General features: G+C 42.6%; 1 protein-coding gene across 1 annotated transcript in view; it reads left to right on the top strand.

Moving 5' to 3' along the window:
* The window catches only part of plxnb3 (plexin B3), a 248,172-nt gene that overhangs the window by 41,156 nt on the left and 184,046 nt on the right, over positions 1–22,970 (top strand). Inside the window, exon 2 of the mRNA XM_084333745.1 lies at positions 15,784–15,862. Within this exon, the coding sequence (XP_084189871.1) occupies positions 15,818–15,862 (45 nt within the window). The 5' untranslated portion in view covers positions 15,784–15,817. The remainder of the gene's footprint in view (positions 1–15,783; positions 15,863–22,970) is intronic.

The raw sequence follows: 22,970 nt of genomic DNA, 5'->3' as shown, positions 1-22,970 counted from the left end.
TCACAAAATATCTGTTTTGCACAATTTTCTGACTGCCATTAAGGATTGTGTGGAAACTTTTTACAGCTAAATGAAGATACGACTGAGGTCCTTATCATTGCATCAGATAGCATAGCTTTCAAGGTTGCTCAGTGTATTTGGTCCCTTTCTTCAGTTGTACAGTCTAACCTTAGAAATCTCTGTTATTATTTGAACAGGCTATACAGTATGTGATCAGTCCTCCACCCCGTCCTTAGGTCCTGGGAGTGTTGATAAAAGTACAATTAGAGGGCCGTATTCCCTGCTCCTCTGTCAAAACTTGGAACTTCGTGCTGAATATCTATTTAATTGAAATTCATTCAAATAAAATACTTATCGTTGACCAATTACAAAGATATATTTTTGCACAGCCTATGTTGCACAGACTATGCACAACATTTCATCCCTTTAGCTTGTGAGATTAGCTGCGGACAGATAGGCACACAGACGCATGCAACCAAACACATACCCCCCCCTGGTGTAGATAATACACTCCTTCCTGTAGATTTACAATAAACACATTATAATAGATACAATCCGCTACTGTAACTATCTTCTTACTCCAGACTAGACCCAAAAAAAAAACGAGTAAAAGCTCTCAACCCGGCAATAAAGAAACATTGCAAATTTAAATATTTACAAATTTGCTCTACTCTGCTCTATTCAGCTCTACCCAGCTCTACTGAGCTCTACTCTGTTCTAGTCAGCTCTATTGAGCTCGACCCAGCTTTACTCTGCTCTATTCAGCTCGACCCAGCTCTACTCTGCTCTAGTCAGCTACTAAGCTTTATTGAGATCTACTCAGCTCTACTGAATTCAGCTGTACTCAGACCAGTTCTACAGGCTGTGGTTAATCCATTCCAGCAGCCAGGACCTGCCTCTTTTTGCGCACCACACACACACGCACCCACACACCACACACACACACACACACACACACACACACACACACACACACACACACACACACACACACACACACACACACACACACACACACACACATTGTTTTCAGTCCTTGGAATGTGTGTATGTGTTTCCTCACCACTGTAGGATAAATGTGTGTGCATGCGCATGAGTGCGTGTGTGTCTGTGTTTGTCACTGATGACTGACTTCCTGTCATTCTTTACTCTCTTTCCCTTTCTCTCTCTATCTCTCTCTCAACCCCCCTCTCTCACTCTCTCTATGTCTCTCAATTTCTCTATCTCTCTCAATCTCTCTCTCTATGTCTCTCCCTCTTTATATCTCTCCCTCTCTCAATCTCTCCCTCTCTCTCTATCTCCCCATCTTTGTCTATTTCTCTCCCTCTCTCTATCTCCCCCTCTCAATCTATTTATCTCCCTCTCTCAATCTCTCTCCCTCTATATCTCCCTCCCTTTCTCAAGCTCTCTCTCTCCATCTCTCTCCCAATCTCTCTCTCCCTCTCTCTATCTCTCTCTCAAACCCCCTATCCCTCTCTCAACCCCCCCTCTCTCCCTCTCTCTATCTCTCTCCCTCTCTCTATCTCTCTCCCTCTCTCAATCTCTCTCTACATCTCTCCCTCTCTCAATGTCTCCCCCTCTCTCAATCGCTATATCTCTCTCCCTATATCTCCCTCTCCCTTTCTTTCCCTTTATATCTCTGTCTGCCTCTCAATCTCTCCCTTTCTTTCCCTTTATCTCTCTCAATCTCTCTTTCCTTATTTTTCCTCTGTATTTTGTTCTAAAGTTTCAGTTTGATGCTACTGAAGAGTTTATATTTGTGTTTGAACACTGCAGTAGTTATTATATATCTATATAATATAAATGATATATTCTTATTTAATTGATATCAGAAGTTGTGCTTCTGCTTTGCTAGCGTTGCCTTCAGTGGGTCTTTGTCGTGCTTAACCCGCTTTATATAATAAATATGGTAAATGGCTGCATTTATATAGCGCTTTTATCCAAAGCGATTTACAATTTGTTCCTCACATTTTACCCATTCACTCACACATTCACACACCGACGGCGGAGGCAACCATGCGCGGTGCCAACCTGCTCATCAGGAGCAATTAGGGGTTAAGTGTCTTGCTCAAGGACACTTCGACATGCTGGGAGGAGTGGGAATCGAACCGGGTACCTCCGGATTACCAGACGACTGCTCTACCTCCCGAGCCACTGTTGCCCAAGCTTTATCATTTCGAGAGTGTACTTCCAGCGTGTGAGAGTACGTCCTGGACCAGTGACTCCTCTGTGTTCCTGTGAGAGGCTGAACCTTCAGCTCCTCTGTGTTCCTGTGAGAGGCTGAACCTTCAGCTCCACTGTGTTCCTGTGAGAGGCTGAACCTTCAGCTCCACTGTGTTCCTGTGAGAGGCTGAACCTTCAGCTCCTCTGTGTTCCTGTGAGAGGCTGAACCTTCAGCTCCACTGTGTTCCTGTGAGAGGCTGAACCTTCAGCTCCTCTGTGTTCCTGTGAGAGGCTGAACTTTCAGCTCCACTGTGTTCCTGTGAGAGGCTGAACCTTCAGCTCCACTGTGTTCCTGTGAGAGGCTGAACCTTCAGCTCCTCTGTGTTCCTGTGAGAGGCTGAACCTTCAGCTCCACTGTGTTCCTGTGAGAGGCTGAACCTTCAGCTCCTCTGTGTTCCTGTGAGAGGCTGAACCTTCAGCTCCTCTGTGTTCCTGTGAGAGGCTGAACCTTCAGCTCCTCTGTGTTCCTGTGAGAGGCTGAACCTTCAGCTCCTCTGTGTTCCTGTGAGAGGCTGAACCTTCAGCTCCACTGTGTTCCTGTGAGAGGCTGAACCTTCAGCTCCGCTGTGTTTGCAGGACTGTGTTTGAAATGCACTTGGCTAAAGCGCCATGAAACCCGCTGTCACAGAGAGACACAATGATTACCCTCTGTATATAATAATTATGCGCTACACAGAGCATTATGCTCGAATGGCAGAATCTTTGCTGCAAGCACTATCTGTTCCTATAGTGGTGACATTGTCCGTTATCTCCCACTCTTTTTCAAGTTCAAGAACCTGGTTATCACCTGGTTACCACATGCTTCAGCAACATGTCTTTCCTCCGTTTTACCACACCTACTATAAAGCCAATGAGTGCTGTTGCCATTTGCAATCGATCACGTAGTTACGGTTGCTTACTACTGATGTCCAGTGGTCTCCAGTCAATAAATGTAGCTTGTGCCAACTGCTCCACTTTCGTTGCCTTTTCACTGCCATACATTCATTAATTCATGTGCCAATAGTTCACCTCGAAGGTGGCTTGTATGATGGGTCACCTGAGGTGATCTGGATAATACCTTGAAGCCCCTGGTCTTCCACAATGTTAATGGGTCAGCAGTCTGTGGCGATCCATTTAGTGATAGCATCAGTTCGCTTAGTTGTTGTCACCTCTTTGACAGACTTTGCCCGGCTGCACCCGACTGGTCCTACCTCGGTGCTAGCATCTTGCTAATATCTGCAATATGTGCTTTGCCCGAAGATGGTACTTGACACTTATTGTGCTTCGGTGGAAAGACCGTTCAACACCGGAATATGTGCATACTTTGGTTTTATATACATTTCCACCTGGAAGCTTTTTTAAACTAAATTTGGCGCCCAGCACGCGTCTATATTAATCCCAGCCGAAGAGTGCAAGAGCGCTTCCGCATTTTGCCCTGATTGGCCCCGGTAACGCCCTCCAAATGCGCATTTTCTTTTTCCCCGCTCAGACGCCGAAATGGAATACATGTATATTATCGCGACGCGGACCAGATTCACTCGCAACGCCATAACGTTATTTCCCTGTACATTGCAACGTTAACACAACGCAGCTGTCAACTGTACTTTACATATTATCCAAACGAGGACCACATAACGCCATAACACGCCATAACGTTATTTCCCTGTACATTGTAACGTTAACACAACGCAGCTGTCAACTGTACTTTACATATTATCCAAACGAGGACCACATAACCGCATCGCTGCTTCAGCATAATTGTTTGTGTTATTTCCCCGGGTGAGGAGACCGCGCCCCGGTAACTGAGTGCCCAGCACTCTCTGAACCTGTAGAGGCGCTCAATGTACCGCAGGTACTTTTCATACAGGTCTGCAATTGATCAAATAAGGAAACAAACACAGAAGATGCACATACATGGATGTAATGACAGCAAGAAGAGGTAGACACATATATGAAGTATGCAAACGCCGCCTGCTGCGTCCATCGCGTATATATATATACCGTATTAGCGCTTTAATATGGCGTGTTCTGTGATTAATGTGATTGACCAGCATTAATGTGATTGACCAGTGTTGCGACCAGCGTTGCTAATATGAACCAAAGGCTTTAATATGGCGCGTTCTGGCATCTGTGATTAACCGTGTTGAATGGGGGTCTGAACCAAGCGAGGACCTCATGCGCGGCGACGCGGCGAGCACCTGGGCGAAGGAAAAGGAAATGCGCATTGCTTACCGGCGAATGGGGAAGAATGCGGAAGCGCTCTTGCACTCTTCGGCTGGGATTAATATAGACGCGCCCAGCACACCTGCGTATGTCTCATCAGTCACGGTTGAATGGATTATCTGAACGGGCGGGGAGACAGTAATAATGATGTTGTTTTATTGGTTCAAGTTATATATATTTAATTTTAGAAGTTTAAATAAAGTTTTGATAATAATGATGATGATGATGATGATATATATATATAATGTTTTATTGGTTACGGTTATGTATAATGTTGTTTTATTGGGTTAGGATTAATTATTAATAATTCATTAAATAATTTAAAAAAGGAAACCTGTCCTCCTGGCTGCCTGCTCGTAGTGAGAGGTGGTGGTTGCTGGTGAACGTTCCCTTGTTTATTTTTAGCAGCTAGCAGAGGACCAGTGACAGCTGGTTACAGGGATGCTATTCGTATAACAATATTATGAGTAGCAGCTGCTAACTTAGCATTAGCAGCTCTTAAAGCCTCTTAAAACTGGCCTAAAACATTGGAAAATGTATAAATCATATCAAACTGAGTGTCATATTAAGATCCACCAACATTTCAATAAAACAAGCAAGAATTCACAATAGCTGTGCTGTGACTGCATATATGCGTGCGTGTACACACACACACACACACACACACACACACACACACACACACACACACACAGGATTAAATCTTGTATATAATGTTATATATAGTAATAATGTTTTATTTGTAAGGGTTTTATATAGGGCAAGGGTTAGGGTTAGGGTTACACAGGTTAGGTAAACACGAGACCGAGATCTCTTCTTCAAAAGCAACATGTTTATAATAGACATATAATAAAAACAGAGTGGACAAACAAGTACAGTTCTGATAGCGATACAGTCTAACATCAACAAACATGTATTTCAAATGAGTACAAGTACAAGCAACATCTAAAATATCAGAGTTAACAGAATGAACTGTTCTATAGCTTTAAGGGTTTCTGTAGTTGTATTTGTATGGGGCATGATGTGTAAAATCAAGCTCAGTGTTTACATGTGGTGTGATCTACATCTCAAGCTCAGTAATCCTGTGACCTACTGTAGTACCATATGTGCTGTATTTAAAAGCAATCAATGGGTCAGCCGTTTCATGTTGGTAAACTTGGATATTTCCGACTCGAGTTGACAAGGACTTGGCTGACATTTTTAAAGCAAGTGGGCGCGGTTAAATTATCATGCCTTTCAACTAAGGTCTTTCTATATAATTCTATATGGCCTCCACCTCTCTTGTCATGACCTCATATCATGTCCTCTCTCTAGCCCCTTTCATGCTGACCATTCAAGGCAGGAATATTACCCCATTATTCCGCAATGCCGCTCAGTGTGAAAGGTACGAACGCGGTATGGGGGGGGGGTTCAAAGTTGATGCAGCATTATGCCGTCTTTAGGTATGGTGAAATTGCCAGGGTGGTTTCCCCCCAGAGTCTGTGTGAAAGAGACTGCCTGGCATTATGGGACAGGGCGTGATGTTTTGATGATGTGACAAATTCTGTGGGGGTTAGCTTGTAGGTAATAGCATTCATAACCATAACTATTTTCACAAGTGATTATGTGGTTAATTCGAAATTGGTTGTCACATTAAAAAGGTGGGATAGAACAAACGCTGACCACATGATATAATAAAACATAATTATGATGGGCTACATGGTTAATGTCTAATTAAAATAATATGCAATGTGAGAAGACACAAAAAAAGTTCATCAACTGGCTGCCCTGGACTCGTACACCAGTCTCGAGAAAAAACAGTAACACTGCATCATCTACTTCGGGATAAAGCCATGGTAACATATAGGCTTTGTGACATAACATTTAATGAGGGCAGGGGTAATGCCTGGCATGCACTAGAAGATATTCCAAATCCAGTAAATTGTATCGTCATTTGGACCCCCGGAAATATTAGGTATCATTTTTGGAAAGTTATGTGTTGAGAGAAAAGAAAGAAAGAAAAAAGGCTGTTTTCTCTCGTATCTCGGCTGCTCCGTGACCAGCGAGGTCTCCCCTACATAGCCTAGAGAAAGCTAGTCTTAAGCTTGTCTTAACTCAGTCAAACTGATTACTTTTTTCATCTTGCATGCGCCTTTGGATACCTATTTCAGAACCACAACCCAAGATGCGCTGCTTCTATTCGCTTATGACTCAAGAACTCTGCATCACGGCATTCTGTGAGAATGCACACGCGATGGCGGGATTGTTTGTTTGTTTCTTTATTAGTTGTCATACAGAAATACAGGATACTTTTGTACGAAATGCTTCTTTCTGTTTTGCTCCTGAGAGTGTGCTAGGTAAATAGATAATTATAATAAGTATAACATAGAAAGTCAAGTACTTAAACAAGTGTAAACAAGACAAACATTTTCAATATACATATGTACAATATACAATGCAAAGTAGTTACAATACAATATAAATGGGATGAGGTAGCTTGTGGTGCCACCTTGTGGTGGTAAGGTAAGGTGCAAGGCTTGGCTATGTGCAATGAGGTATGGGTTGCCAATAAATATAAAGTGTGTTAGTGTCTAAAGTGTGTAAAGTGGGTGCTACAGTGAGTTGGGTGCTACAGTGATTGTGTTGTCTTTGCTTGGTTCAACAACCCAAAGCCAGCTCCTCTTCTGTCATGACCTCATTATCTTGTCCTCTCTCTGTCTCCACCTCTTTGGACAGATGTGTCTTTTTTGTGTCTTTCTGTCTCTGAGCCTGTACTATAATAATGAAGACAGAATAATATGTTTTTGATTTTTATTTGGTTATTCCAATGGTCCAAATAGGAGGATTTAATTTGTTCAATTATTTGGTTTATTCAGACTTTCAGACTCTAGTGTCTCTCTTTCTTTCTCTCCCCTCTCTTTCTTTCTCTCTACCCCCCCTCTCTCTGTATCTCTGTCTGTCTCTCTCTCTGTCTCTCTCTCCCTCTCTCTCCCCCCTCTCCCTCTCTCTACCCTTTATCTCTCTCCCTCTATACTTTGTTTTTAAATGCCATAGTTTACTATGGTACTAGTTACTATGTACACAAGTAAAGATTACGATATAAAACACATTCTCGCTAAGATTAAGTTAACACATTTACCTTTATTGGGTGTAACAGTATATTAATTAAATAATATATACCTCCGTAAAATATTATGAACCTACACAATATGGTTTGGCTGTAATACTTATAGTTTTCTTCACCCCATCTTCAATGGGTGGCTACAATGGAGGGAAATCACAGGTGGGACTTCACTCCCCAGGTCTAAAGGCACATTTACATTCCACATCACAATTACATCAGCAGTCTAGTGTGTATGTTGTATGTATGTACCCAGGCATACTCAGTCAAGTGTGAAGAGATGGGACAGCATCTCAGTTGTCTGCATTTCAAATGCTTGTTAGCAGGCAGGGCGATATCAAGCAAGGTGTTGGTGTGTGACTCTAGGGAGAGAAAGAGAAGGAGCAAGTGACTGACGTCTTTAGGGGTGCGGGGGAAAAATCGATACGTAGTAGTATCGCGATACTTTGCGTGGTGATACTGTATCGATACAGGGACGCCAAGTATCGATATTTAATTATTATTATATATTTTTTTTAAGGACGTTGCATTGTTCATTTCAATACCTGTAATAGTACAGTAGTCCACACACACACATGTGCATTCAGTTAAGTTGGAATATGACTGTAATACAAACAGTTCAGTTTGTCAGGTACATGCAACACAGATTACAGTGTTTACATCTGTCTGCTTGAGAAAATACCATGTTCTGCAATAAAAATTATTGAAGTGAGATGAACAGACTGAACTTTATTTTATTAGATAAAACATGTTTACAAAGTTTTACTTTGCAGTTGAAAAAGGGTAATAAATTAAATGTGATAAAAAAATATTTAAAATAAAAAAAACTTAATACTCAGCATATCGCGATATATTTAGTATCGCGATACTATCGTATCGTGACGCAAGTATCGCGATAGTATCGTATGGTGCGGTCTCTGGCGATTCCCACCACATGCAGATGTTAGTACACTAGCACCCTCAATGACTACAGGCCAGTCGCTCTGATATCACACGTCATGACATGACGTCCGAGAAGCTGGTCCTGCAACATCTCAAGCCCTTGGTGTGTGACTCCCTCGACCCCCTGCAGTTTGCATACCAGGCAAATGTGACGGATCATATTGGTCTGCGTTGTGTTGATGTTAAATGTTAATATCCCGAGGGGGAGTCGAACAGGGGGCTCCCGCGCCGCGGGCGGCGACACAGGCCGCTGCACTAAGAAGTGAATTCACTCCTAACTACCGTACCTATGCGTCTGTTAACCCTGTTATTATGGGGAAGTGAGTTTAATTTACCAGCCCGCACTGCCACAGTCACTTGTCAACACCCCTGTTTCTGTGACTGTGGATAGACTCACAGGCTTCCCCGTTACACAAACAATGGGGTGGAGGACGCCATCATCTACATGCTCCACAGAGCCTATACGCACCTGGAGAAGCCACGCAGCTCAGTGAGGATTATATTCTTTGACTTCTCCAGCGCCTTCAACACCATCCTGCCTTCATGGCTAGTGGAGAAGCTCACGCCGGTGATGCAGCTGGTGCACGGCTTGGTGGCCTGGATCACAGACTATCTCACCAACAGCTCACCAACAGACCTGCAGTATGTCAGACTGCAGGACAGTCATCCAGTTGTGCTGGTGAGCAACACTGGCGGCCCCCAAGGAACTGTGCTGTCACCCTTCCTCTTCACCCTCGACACTTCCGACAAACTTGAACTTTAACTTGAAAACTTCTGCCACAACTTGAGCGGGTGCGACCAAGTTACTGTACATCACTGACGACACTGAGGATGAGAATAGAGCCATGGTGGAGAGCTTTTTAGGGTGGAGCGACAGCAACCACCTCCAACTCAACATCAGCAAGACCAAGGAGCTGGTGGTGGACTTCCGGAGAGGCAAGAAGAGGCCCCTCCAACTCCCATCATCATTCGAGGGGATGAGGTGGAGATGGTGGAGACATATAATTTCCTTGGAGTACACCTAAACAATAAATTAGACTTGTTTGACAACACAGAAGCCCTCTACAGGAAGGGACAGAGCAGGCTGTTCTTCCTGAGGAGACTCAGGAAGTGTGCAATAGACTGCTGCAGTCTGTAGTGGCCAGCGTCCTCTTCTATGCTGTGGCATGCTGGGGGGGGGGGGGCTACATCAACTCAAGGGACACCAACAAACTGAACAAGCTGGTGAGGAAGGCTAGCTCCATGGTGAGAGTCGAGCTGGTCAGATTAGAGGTGGTGGCAGAGAGGGGGATGAGAAGGAAGCTGGCCACTATCTTGGAGAATCCCTCCCACCCACCCCCTCTATGATGAGCTAGTCAAGATGAGAAGCACGGTCAGCCACAGACTCATACCCCCCTGTCTCTGGAAGTAGGTTATAATTTAACATGGTCCAGTGTTAAAATAAGTAAACATAAATTGCATAAATCGCAATATAGCTACTGTATATAGGAAGGAATCTCTGACCCAGGGGAGTGTAGTGTTGAATATGGTCAGATGGTGGCGCTATAGTGTGTGTCTGTCCTTCGCATATCTTGAGAACCGATCATCCCATCGACTTCATGCTCTGCAGGTGTATTGCTGAGGACCCAGGGGAGTGCAGAGTCGAATATGGTGCCAATTGGCCAGATGCATGCATTCTGACAGGCACATGTTCCGAACGGCCACCCACTTCAAATCGCCCCCCCCCCCCCCCCCAACAACCCTGCAAGCTCTACCCTCTCTCTCTCTCTCTCTCTCTCTCTCTCTCTCTCTCTCTCTCTCTACCTTCTCTACTTTTCTCGCTCTCTCTCTACCCTTCTCTCTCTCTCTCTCTCTCACTCTCTCACTCTCTCTCTCTCACTCTCACTCTCTCTCTCTCTCTCTCTCTCTCTCTCTCTCACTCTATTCTCTCTGTTACTAGAGTTGTCCTACACAGTTTATAGACCATGTAATAATGTGGGTGTCTCTCTTGCACACACACACACACACACACACACACACACACACACACACACACACACACACACACACACACACACACACACACACACACACACACACATGCACACACACACATGCACACACAAGTGTACACATACACAGCAGATAATTGTGGGTGTGTGTGTGTGCGTGCATGTGTGTGTGTGTAATTGCTAGCTAGCTGGTGCAGCTGTCTCAAAGCCCCGGCATCTGTTATACTGGCCCCTCCCCCTTCTACCCAGAATAGACATCCCCCCCCCCCCCCCCCCCCCCCCCCCCCCCCCCCCACACACAAACACACCTTTAGTCTTATTATATAGTTAAACTGTTTTTAAGTTCTCTGACATTCCAAACCCTTTCATACTCCAGATAGATGTGATATATTTAAATAGACAGACAGACAGGCAGAGAGACAGACAGACCGTGCTCAACAGTTGATATTGAGGCAGGGGAGAGTGCTATTCATTCCTGCCAGTCTGTGGGATTGAACTGACGACCTTCCGGTCACAAGCCTGTTTCTCTAACCCACAGGACTGTGTGTGTCTGTGTGTGTGTGGCCTATAATGTCTATCAGATTAACCAACAGATTACTGAATGGATAAAATGACAGAACAATCTAGGCTAGTGTGTGTGTGTGTGTGTGTGTGTGTGTGTGTGTGTGTGTGTGTGTGTGTGTGTGTGTGTGTGTGTGTGTGTGTGTGTGTGTGTGTGTGTGTGTGTGTGTGTGTGTGTGTGTGTGTGTGTGTGTGTGTGTGTGTGTGTGTGTGTGTGTGTGTGTGTGTGTGTGTGTGTGTGTGTGTGTGTGTGTGTGTGTGTGTGTGTGTGTGTGTGTGTGTGTGTGTGTGTGTGTGTGTGTGTGGCGTGCGAGATGTCAATTTTAATGGAGGATTATCAGTCTCAGGCTCTTACATTTCATTGTATACCTGTATGCCGTGACAATTAAAACTCTTGAATCTTGAATCTTGAATCTTAATATCTTCTTTTTTTTACCGAAATTCCCTGAATGCTGAAATTTCATTTAAAGGTCTTAAGGGAAATACTGGTATACTATTATTTTCACTGTATGCTGTATTCGGGCTGTGACTTGGAGTTTAAAACCTGGCAAAATTACAACTGTAATGATGTGATCAAATTCAAAATTGATATGAAGTAATTAATATTCAGGTGTTGCTCCCCAGAACTATGTGCTGAATGTCTGCTTCGCTGTCTCTTGCTAGTAAATTGTGGCAAAAGATTGGATTTGTATACAGAAATAGTGATTAACAGACAAATTGTTGTTGAAGCAGTTTCCTGTCTGTTTTAGATGTGATTTATAGACATGCTGCTGCTTCCACTTTTAAGCCATTAGACTCTGTATATCATTCAGCCATCAGGTTTATCACCAGTGATATTTATAATACTCACCATTGTGTCCTGTACTGCAATGGTCCTCTTTGGTGGAAAGATGATATTTGCACTGGCATTTGTTTCTACATAAAGCCATAATTGGAGATTGTCCAAATCATTGTTGCAATGGACTTCTGGACCCTATGGTATGCAAACAAATGATTGGTTTACACATAACCTCTTAACAGGTGGCGGGACGTATAGCTACATGCCCGCGAGCACTTGCACGCAATATCACAGCACTTTGCGAGCGTCTACCGGCGCAGTATTACATTTTTCGCCGAACATATAATATACTGTTCGTTCGTATTATAAACTGTTTATAATAAAAATAAAAATAGTCTCTTTTGACACGCCATATACATGTAACCTGGGGAACACTAGGACCCAGGAGTATGTAGAGGGAGTCGCGTGATACTTGAAAGTTGAAAGTTCACGTTTGTTCTCGTCAGTTTGAATGGAAGTTACAAACATCACAAAACAAACTGGTCAGACTACTGCTTGACCTTACTCCTAAAACCCACCTCACCCCTGCCCATTTTGACAACCTAGGATGGCTTAGAGTAGACGACAGAGTACAGCAACTTGCAATGGGCCTGGTCTACAAGATACACTACACCACTAAGGTACCCATGTACATGTCGAAATACTTCCCAAAGGTCAGTGAATACCATGACCACAACACCAGAGGGAGTTCCACAAATCATGTTCAACCCAGAATCGGCTCAAACAAGGGACTAAACACGTTTCGCAATTATGCCACAACAATGTGGAACGCCCTACCCACAGCCGTAAAAAATTGTGAATCCCTACCCACCTTCGAAACCGTGGGGAGGCTGCAAATCGAAACTGGCCCCGGTAAATGCCCCCCCCCCCCAATGTACAGTTTCCTCCCCCTCAAATGTATATATTCTGTTAGAAACTGTCTGTAAAAAAATAGTACTGTATATTTGTATATTTTGTATGTCATAAATGTCTGGATGTAACAGTACTGTATAATCTGTATGTCACGTACATGTCATAAATGTTATGAATTGAAAATGGGGGACCCTGATGTAAACAAGACGAAAGTCTTTCTCTGGTCTGCATCCCCTTAACTCATTGAGCGCCATGCTGTTTTCCCATCTTTACTCCCTGGCGCCAGGCGTTATTGACCATTTTCACAATGTCTCACGATCATTGCGGTGCTATTGTATATTCTATATTATAGCTAGGGCTGACCTTCGATTTTTTTTGGAATTCGAAGCTTCGGGGCCGAGATTCGATTTTAATTCGAAGCTTTGATATTCTTTAATATTTTTTAAATTATTATTATTTTTTATTTAATTGAATTTTTTGATTTTATGTTGTGGGACTTGTACAGCACTTTGTTCAACTTTGTCAGTGCTGTAAAGTTTAAAAGTTTAAAAGTTTTTCACTTTGCTTTCATGAAATATTGTAAGCCATCATTTGAGGCTTTATAAAAGCAGCACAATGAACACAAATCTGTCAGTGCCGAGTCCGACCTCATCTTAAATAACAAACAGCATTGCTTGTTGTAGTTAACAAAGAGAGGCAGAGTTGATTTTGCAAAACAAAAACAAAAATTCATATATATATATTTTTCTTTTACATAATCGAATTTTATTTTCATATTCGAATCCCATGCCCATCGAACGAAGCTTTGAAGTATTTAAGACAGCCCTAATTATAGCTATGGAGACAATAGTATGGCTCATTTGACAGGCACTATTTATACTCCAACATGGAAAAAATTGTTCGTTTCTACATACCCTTGTTCGTGCGCCATCCCGTGCTAAAGATAGCCTTGTTTCACTATAACCAGGCTGGTTTTCTAGAACGGGAGTTATAGAGCTTTTTCTGCGGATATGCGTAAATCATGTTTATTGCTCGCCTGAAACCTATATTATTTCCATTATAAATATATATATAATAATAAGCAGTTGTGGCACCGCTACACTTTGCTACTGTGAAACCATTCACAGTTGTAATGTGCAATTATAACCTTGATTGTACAATATTTACAATACAGAGTGTACAGTATGTACAAAATTTGATAAACTCTGAAGGCCAGGTGCCCACGCCAAGCCAGCATGCCCTCGTCGATGCTAATGTCGCGGTTGGGCTGGTACAGCTCACCAAACCGCGACAGAACATGATCAAGAACAGGGCGGATCTTGTACAGCCTGTCACTGCCGTCGATAGCCTGGTTGTCGCTGAAGTGTAGGAACCGCCAAATCAACTCAAACCTATTTCGAGGAATTGTACGGCTAAAGTGTGGTGTGGCCATCAACACATCAGTGGACCAGTACATGTGCAGAGCAGGCTTTCGAATAATGCCAGTCAGAAAAAAGAGCCCAAAGAAGCGCTTGAGCTCCTCCACACTCACAGGCTTCCAAGCATGCACTCTGCTACTCTGCATGTTGGCATCGATAAGTGTAATGGTTTGCTTTGCATATAGGTTTGTTTGACAAGCTATCAAATCATCCGTCAGAAACAGCCCCAGAAAGTCGACGGGCTGGTCGGATAACAGTGTAGCAGCATCATGGCGTAGTCCTGGGCTGGCAGTGAGAGGGATATCGGTTGGCAGTGGCACCCAATCCTCATCATGCCAGGTATCCTGGCTCCCACCACGGCCTGACCTGCTCCTCGCATGCCTCCTACCACCTCTTCCCCTTCCCCTTTGCATCTGTCGACCTGTAAATTATACAAATATACAATTATTACCATAACTAGTCTACCCTGTACACCCTACTGTAGACACACATTCCTATAATACATAGTTAGAAACTTTGTGTGAGTGAATGAGTGAGTGTGTGTGAGAGAAAGTGAGTGAGGGTGGGCCTGGTAACTCACCCCTCTGTCTAGAATGCAATGATTCTGCCGTCCCCATGATCCTCAGTTCTTTATAGACACAGACCAGTGCGGACCTTAAATGACGAGCAATTGTCATTTCATTAGACACAGACCAGAATTGAATTGACCAACTGGCTAACGTTAGCCGCTGTTAGCAGCTCAGCTAACGCTATAACTATCTAACTAACTAACGTGACTCCGCGACACCAGTTCCATTAGTGAGGAAAGGGGGGGGGGGGTGTATATTGACGAGCCTTGACAACAGAGGTTCAAAGATAACTTCACATTTATTGGCAATTAGTTTCTTTATATCGCTTCATCCAGGTTCCAACTGGGTTGACAAAATGTCATCCTGCGGTCAACTACGGCAGGATGGGACGCTCAAACGCGCGCGCTCTCTCTCTCTCTCTCTCCATTCAATGATTTAAAGTGGCCAAACATTTCAATATAAATACTAACTGGATAGTTGATGATAAACATTTAATTTCATTATCTGAAATATTATAAAATCATTAAGTCTGCTATAAGCCATTATCCCTTTGTGTGTGATTATTATTGTCTCACAGTAGTGTGTATATGTAAAGTGTGTGTGTGTTTTTAGCTAAAGTGGATAGCAAACACAGTACTGTGCAAAAGTCTTAGGCACCCAAGAGTTTTTATATACATTTTCTTACAGTAGATTATTTTATTGTTAATTATTGGGACTATTATAATCATCATATTGGCGTGACTGTATGCATCAAAGGGTTAAATCAAGCATTTTAAGTTCTTTAGAGGAAATGTCAAAATATCGCGATATATATCATGATATAGCCAAAAAATATTGCAATGTCCTTTAGAGGCCGTATCGCCCAGCTCTAGTCCCTACCCAGTCCTAACTCCACTGGTATTGCAACTGGAGTTGGTCCATGAATACATTTTTGCATTACTGGTATTACAACTGGAGTCTGTCTTTGGGTGCTATATTGTGGCTGCCCACTGCTCATAAACAGATAGGATGGTTAAATGCAAAGGATATATTCCTGCTATAAATGTGCTTGGTAATAAAGAGTTTTCTTTCCTTTTTGTTCTTGTAGGTCTGCTCTCTGCCATTGGCTGGGATGGTGTGTCATGTCTGATGACGGTGACAACATGTACGCTTCCAGAACATCTGAGGTAAGCACTGAACAACGGGCTAGTGATGTGTTTAGCTCTAAAGCTTTAAACAAGTAAGCTCTAAACAACACAGTAAGCTCTAAACAACATGCTAGTTATGTGTTTAGCTCTAAAGCTTTAAACAAGTAAGCTCTAAACAACACAGTAAGCTCTAAACAACATGCTAGTTATGTGTTTAGCTCTAAAGCTTTAAACAAGTAAGCTCTAAACAACACAGTAAGCTCTAAACAACAGGCTAGTTATGTGTTTAGGGTTAGACAGGGTAAGCTCTGAATAGCAGGCTAGTGATGTGTTTAGGGTTAGACATGGTAAACTAAGCTCTGAATAGCAGGCTAGTGATGTGTTTAGTGTTAGACATGGTAAGCTCGGAACAACAGGCTAGTAATGTGTTTAGGGTTAGACATGGTAAGCTCGGAACAACAGGCTAGTAATGTGTTTAGGGTTAGACATGGTAAGCTCGGAACAACAGGCTAGTGATGTGTTTAGGGTTAGACATGGTAAGCTCGGAACAACAGGCTAGTAATGTGTTTAGGGTTAGACATGGTAAGCTCGGAACAACAGGCTAGTGATGTGTTTAGGATTAGACATGGTAAGCTCGGAACAACAGGCTAGTAATGTGTTTAGGGTTAGACATGGTAAGCTCGGAACAACAGGCTAGTGATGTGTTTAGGATTAGACATGGTAAGCTCGGAACAACATGCTAGTAATGTGTTTAGGGTTAGACATGGTAAGCTCGGAACAACAGGCTAGTGATGTGTTTAGGATTAGACATGGTAAGCTCGGAACAACATGCTAGTAATGTGTTTAGTGTTAGACATGGTAAGCTCGGAACAACAGGCTAGTAATGTGTTTAGGGTTAGACATGGTAAGCTCGGAACAACAGGCTAGTGATGTGTTTAGGATTAGACATGGTAAGCTCGGAACAACAGGCTAGTGATGTGTTTAGGGTTAGACATGGTAAGCTCGGAACAACAGGCTAGTGATGTGTTTAGGATTAGACATGGTAAGCTCGGAACAACAGGCTAGTAATGTGTTTAGTGTTAGACATGGTAAGCTCGGAACAACAGGCTAGTGATGTGTTTAGGGTTAGACATGGTAAGCTCGGAACAACAGGCTAGTGATGTGTTTAGGATTAGACATGGTAAACTCGGAACAACAGGCTAGTGATGTGTTTAGGGTTAGACATGGTAAGCTCGGAACAACAGGCTAGTGATGTGTTTAGGGTTAGTTGCTTGATGCTGGATGTAACATGTGGATTATTCTATAATATTAGTAGGGTTGCCACCATGAGTAAATGTTCCCACCGGATAATGATAACAGTGTTACAGTGACACCAGACATTTTACATGACGCTCAATATCTGTGGAGCGATTACTTTGATATTTAACGTTATACAGCTACATTGATCCACTGTGTCAGTCCGTCAGCTCCGTCTATGTCTGTTTTTAATTCATTTTCAATGAGGATTATCCATTTGTTGGACAGACAGAGTTCACGTTAGGTTCTAATCCTAATACCTTCCGTCAATGTTCTATCCGTTCATTGATAGATCAATGTAGCTGCAGCCTTAGATCTTTAGATCTTCCTCTTACTTTGAACAATACACTGTCCCTCTTATATTTAGTGCATTGCACACTAACGCACTATCCTCAATAGAGTCCATGCTGGGGTATATGTTGTGTTTTTGTTTATCTCCACTTCCACTGGATTGTTGGCACTGTTGATATATTGGTTTTGACCCTCGCCTGGACTGGTTCTCTGATTTCGGAATACGGACATAATCTACCATTATTCGTAAGCCTCTTGGCTAGCGTACTCTAGCCAAGGGGTCCGTTCTCCAGACGTTTATCACGCTGTGCCAAAGATCATTGGCTGTATGTGGCCTTGAGGCAATAGCATCAAATCTGTCATTGAGTGATGTGAATTGAATGGAATTATATGAGAATGAAATAAACACTGTTTGTCTTTATCACTTGAGTTTGTGTTAAACTAGCACAAGGGATCACAGGTGCAAAGAAACTCCTAGATTTTGAGACAATGGCCCCACTGTTATGCTTTTCTGATAGCTTGTTAATGTTAGCTAGCGTGCTAACGTGATGAATGAATTAGCTTGGCTGGCGCCTTTATTTTGAAAGCAAAACGTATCTACAGAAAGTGTTATTTAAGCTTAATTTAGCTAATTTGACACAGCTGTAAACAATACGGTAGTGGGTTGATGGGTTGACTCCATGAGAGATGGACGCTATCGCTTTGAGGCCACATAGAACCAATGATCTTTGGTACAGCGTGATAAACATCTGACGTCGCGTTGGCCATGCAACTTAACTGGAGAACGGACCCCAAGCCAATCTGCCTGGCCAAACATATCCGAACATTACAATAGCAGGAGAACATATCTGGTACCTACACCGGCTGTGTAAACAGTAGCAGGAGAACATATACGGTACCTACCTACACTGACTGTGTAAACAGTAGCAGGAGAACATATCTGGTACCTACACCGGCTGTGTAAACAGTAGCAGGAGAACATATACGGTACCTACCTACACTGACTGTGTAAACAGTAGCAGGAGAACATATCTGGTACCTACACCGGCTGTGTAAACAGTAGCAGGAGAACATATACGGTACCTACCTACACTGACTGTGTAAACAGTAGCAGGAGAACATATCTGGTACCTACACCGGCTGTGTAAACAGTAGCAGGAGAACATATACGGTACCTACCTACACTGACTGTGTAAACAGTAGCAGGAGAACATATCTGGTACCTACACCAGCTGTGTAAACAGTAGCAGGAGAACATATACGGTACTAGGGCTGGGCGATTCTTGCTCAAATGTGAATCACGATTTTTCTCTCTAAGAATTGAGATCACGATTCTCTCACACGATTCTTATTTTTTCAATAAAATCATTTATTGCACTCTTTCTTAAACAGACAACATAACATATCAAAGTGCTTGACATAAACTTAAACATAACATATATGAAAGTGCTTGACTTAAACTTAAAAGTCTCTTGTAACATACAAAATAACTCAAGTCAGAATCGGCATCATTTAACTCATTCTGCGCCAGCTATTAGTCTGGGCCCGCTGTAGCTAGGCCGCGCTTTAAACGATAGGAGTGCGTCACCTTGTTTGTAGAGCTATAACTATATTCTATATTATAGCTATGGATACAATACTATGGCCCATTTGACATCACCTATCTATCGTTCAATATGTGAAAAAGAATGAATTTTCCATCCATACGTTCCCGTGTTATACCGTGGTGAATAAAAGTATGGTTTTAGAGCGGTCTAGGGTAATTCATGAAATGCTGAGTTATAGCCCGTTTCTTGCCTGTACACGCTATTATTCCGAAATCAAGTCGTTTCTGATTATTTGATTTTCAGTAACAGCATTCGTATTGAACACTAAAAACGCTTATCAGCCCGATCGGTATAAAAGCATTGCAGGATCAAGCAACAATTTACGTCAAATCGTTCTTACCTGTGATCGGGAGTATTCCAAAAATAATATTCCAATTGTTTGATCGCCATCTGGTACATCCAATGTCCATTTGGTCCACGGCATAATCCACCACAACTAGGGGTGGAACGGTTCACAAAATTCACGGTTCGGTTCGTATCACGGTTTTGGTTTAACGGTTTTCGGTTCGGTTCGATATACGTTTTTATATTTTTTTCAGCATAAGATATATAGCCTAAAAATAATCCAACTTTTCAGTTATTCTCAAGGACGTAGTCATGCAAAAACTTAAAGAATGAGGCAGTTTGACATCGGGCACATTATTTTGACAGTGATTGGTTAGAGCTAGGAGAGATGTTGGTACAGCAAGAGGGGCATTGCTGATTTAAACATGTTTCTCATTTATTTGGTAAAAAAATAAGGTTTACAGCGGTTTGCCTTAAATACACAGACCGAACTGGCACACAAAGACCGAACTGACTGAAAAATATAGGCAACATTTGTCAAAGTATTAAATTTTTTGTGGCCACATTATAGACAAAGGCCATCAACATAAAGTATTGATTGATTGAAAATTGTATTAACAGATTGCAGAATGGGTACAATACAGTACAGCTCAATACACACAATTGTTAAGGGGATGCAGACCTGAGAAAGACGTTTGTCTTGTTTCCATCAGGGTCCCCCATTTTCAATTCATATAGATATTTATGACATACACAACATACATGACATATATATTTACTTTTTAATTGCATGAAACATTATGAAGTATTCTCTTATGCCGTTTTTCACTGCATGGTAGTGAATAGTCAGGAAGTAAATAGTCAACAGTAACACACAGCATTGGAACCTGGAGAAGCCCTGATGATATAATATAAACGAACAGCTAATAAACGTGAAGTTATCTTAAACCTCTGTTGTCAAGCCTTGTCAATATACCCCCCCTTCTCCACTAATGGATCTTGTGTCGTGGAGTCACTTCGCTGTGAGAATTTCCGCGGTTAGCTTGCGGCTAACGTTCGTTAGCTTGTGGCTAACGTTCGTTAGCTTGGGGCTAACGTAACATTAGCCTAGCTTGCGGCTAACGTTATAACCGAACAATACACACATTCCCCGAACCGTGGAGGTCGTATCGAACGGTGCACGGTTCGAATGCGAACCGTTCCACCCCTAGCCACAACATATGGATCGGGGATATTTGACGTGCTTCAATGGAACCGGGAGAACCGTTCCCCTCGCCTGACAAGGAAAAGTGAAACCGGAGACGTTTGGCCATTACACAGGCCAAGATAAAAGGTTACAAAGGGTGCTCGATACCGCAGTCTAGCTGGATGCAGCCGGCCTGATCTCTGCCAACGACGAGAGGGCCTACCTGGAAGAGGTCAAGGTCCTGGCGGGATGGTGCCAGGAAAACAACCTCTCCCTGAACGTCAGCTAAACAAAGGAGATGATTGTGGACTTCAGGAGGTCGGGGGTCAAGGACTACAGCCCCCTCAGCATCGACGGGGCACCGGTTGAGAGAGTCAACAGCTTTAAGTACCTCGGAGCCTACATATCCGAGGACTTGACATGGACCACACACATTGACAGTGTTGTGAAGAAGGCACGACAACGCCTCTACTTCCTCAGGCGCCTAAGGAAGTTCCAAGTCAGTCAGAAGATCCTTAAGAACTTCTACTCATGTACAATAGAGAGCATCTTGACCGGCAACATCACCTCCTGGTTTGGGAATAGCACTGCACAAGACCGAAGCAGACTACAAAGAGTGACACGTTCAGCCGAACGCACAATTGGAGGGGGGCTCCCCACCCTCCAGAACATTTACAACAAGCGTTGCAAGGGCAAGGCTAAGAGAATCATTAAAGACTCCAGTCACCCGAACAACTGCCTCTTTGAACTGCTGCGGTCAGGCAAGCGATACCGGAGTCTCAAGGCGAGCACAGAAAGACTCAGAAGAAGCTTCTATCCCCAGGCCATCAGGCTGCTAAACGAACAATGAACACTACACAACAACAACCACCAAACGCACATAGCACACACATCCACACGCACACACTCACTTTAAACAAACACACTGTAGCACCCACTCCACACACTTTATAGCACACACCCACTTTAAACAAACACACTGTAGCACCCACTCCCCACACTTTATATTTATTGATGAAGGATTGCACTACAACTCGTACACCTTACTGTAAATTGTACCTAAATTGTACCTCATCCCATTTCTGCTTTGCACTATATAGGACTGTACATTAGTACACTGCATAGTATTGTATATTATATGGTAACTCAGAACATTGTACATATGTCTATACCGAACACTGTGACCTCATTTTCTTCTTCTAAATTACATGCTATACTATGTTATTTGATACTATCTTGTCTAGCACAGTCTCTGGAGCGTAACAGTAAGAAGCATTTTGTATGAAAGTATTCTGTACTTCTGTATGACAAATATTAAAGAAACTTGAAACTTGAACTTGTATTGCACCTTGGCAACCTCAGAGGTCCCTGGATGAATATCAAATAAAGGAATAAATCTCGGGTCTGGCGCCCAACGCATGGCGAGTTAACCCGGGATATCTCTGGTCTGGCGCCGAATGTGTTAAAAAAGTTAAAGTAGGGAGCTCCAGTAGCTCACCGCATATCTCGGCGCTATTTCTGCGTCGGGGAAAACCGTGCTGCGTCACGGATCTGGTGGACTCCGAGTTCGATTCCCGGACCCGCCGTCATTGGCCAGAATGTCTTCTCCTGATCTATATCCCGTTTCTCCCTGTATCTGTCGGTCATGCTTGACCAGAAAAAGCGATAAACGCTAAAAAAAAAAGTAAAAAATAAAAAATAAAGTTAAAGTAAAAAGTAAAAAAAATTATATTTAAAAAAAAAATGTATCGTCATAATTTTTTTATGAGATTGCATAGGTCTATGAATTGAGATCACGATTTTATTTCGATTAATCGTGCAGCCCTATACGGTACCTACACTGACTGTGTAAACCAGGGGTGTCAAACTCATTTTCACAGAGGGCCACGTCAGCATTATGGTTGCCCTCAAAGGGCCAAAGACCGTATAAATGTTAATGTAATGTAAAATAAATGTAGCTACACATTTACATATAGTTAAACATGTTGTTTCTGTATTTATTACTTATTCAAGTTATACATATTGCATATGCATGTAAAAATATATGTTATCTTATGTTATTTTAACAAATAATTTTTGTTTATCAGAACCCCATATTACTCCATCAATCAATGATCAAACCATTCAAGTAAATAACAAAGAAGAATATCATCAAATACAAGCTATGACATTAAGTTTGTTCAAAACCTTTTTGTCACATGTCAAGAGGGGCAGAACTAACAACTGTGAGCTGCAAAGAACATGTGGGACAGATGTAGCAGATGTTACAAAAACAAATGGCTGTACACAACCTTGCAGAGGCCATACATCCAACTAATGGAAGATAGTTTAATTAACTTTAATTAACAGATTGCAGAATGGGTACAGTACAGTACAGCTCAATACGCACAATTGTTAAGGGGATGCAGACCAGAGAAAGACTTTCGACTTGTTTACATCAGGGTCCCCCATTTTCAATTCGTAATGAAATTGCTATTATGTG

Source organism: Notolepis coatsorum (genome assembly GCF_963971535.1).
Source record: "Notolepis coatsorum genome assembly, chromosome: 17".
NCBI classification, from domain to species: Eukaryota; Metazoa; Chordata; class Actinopteri; order Aulopiformes; family Paralepididae; genus Notolepis; species Notolepis coatsorum.
The sequence above is the reverse complement of the archived record's forward strand: the minus strand, read 5'-3'. Positions and strand labels throughout refer to the sequence as shown.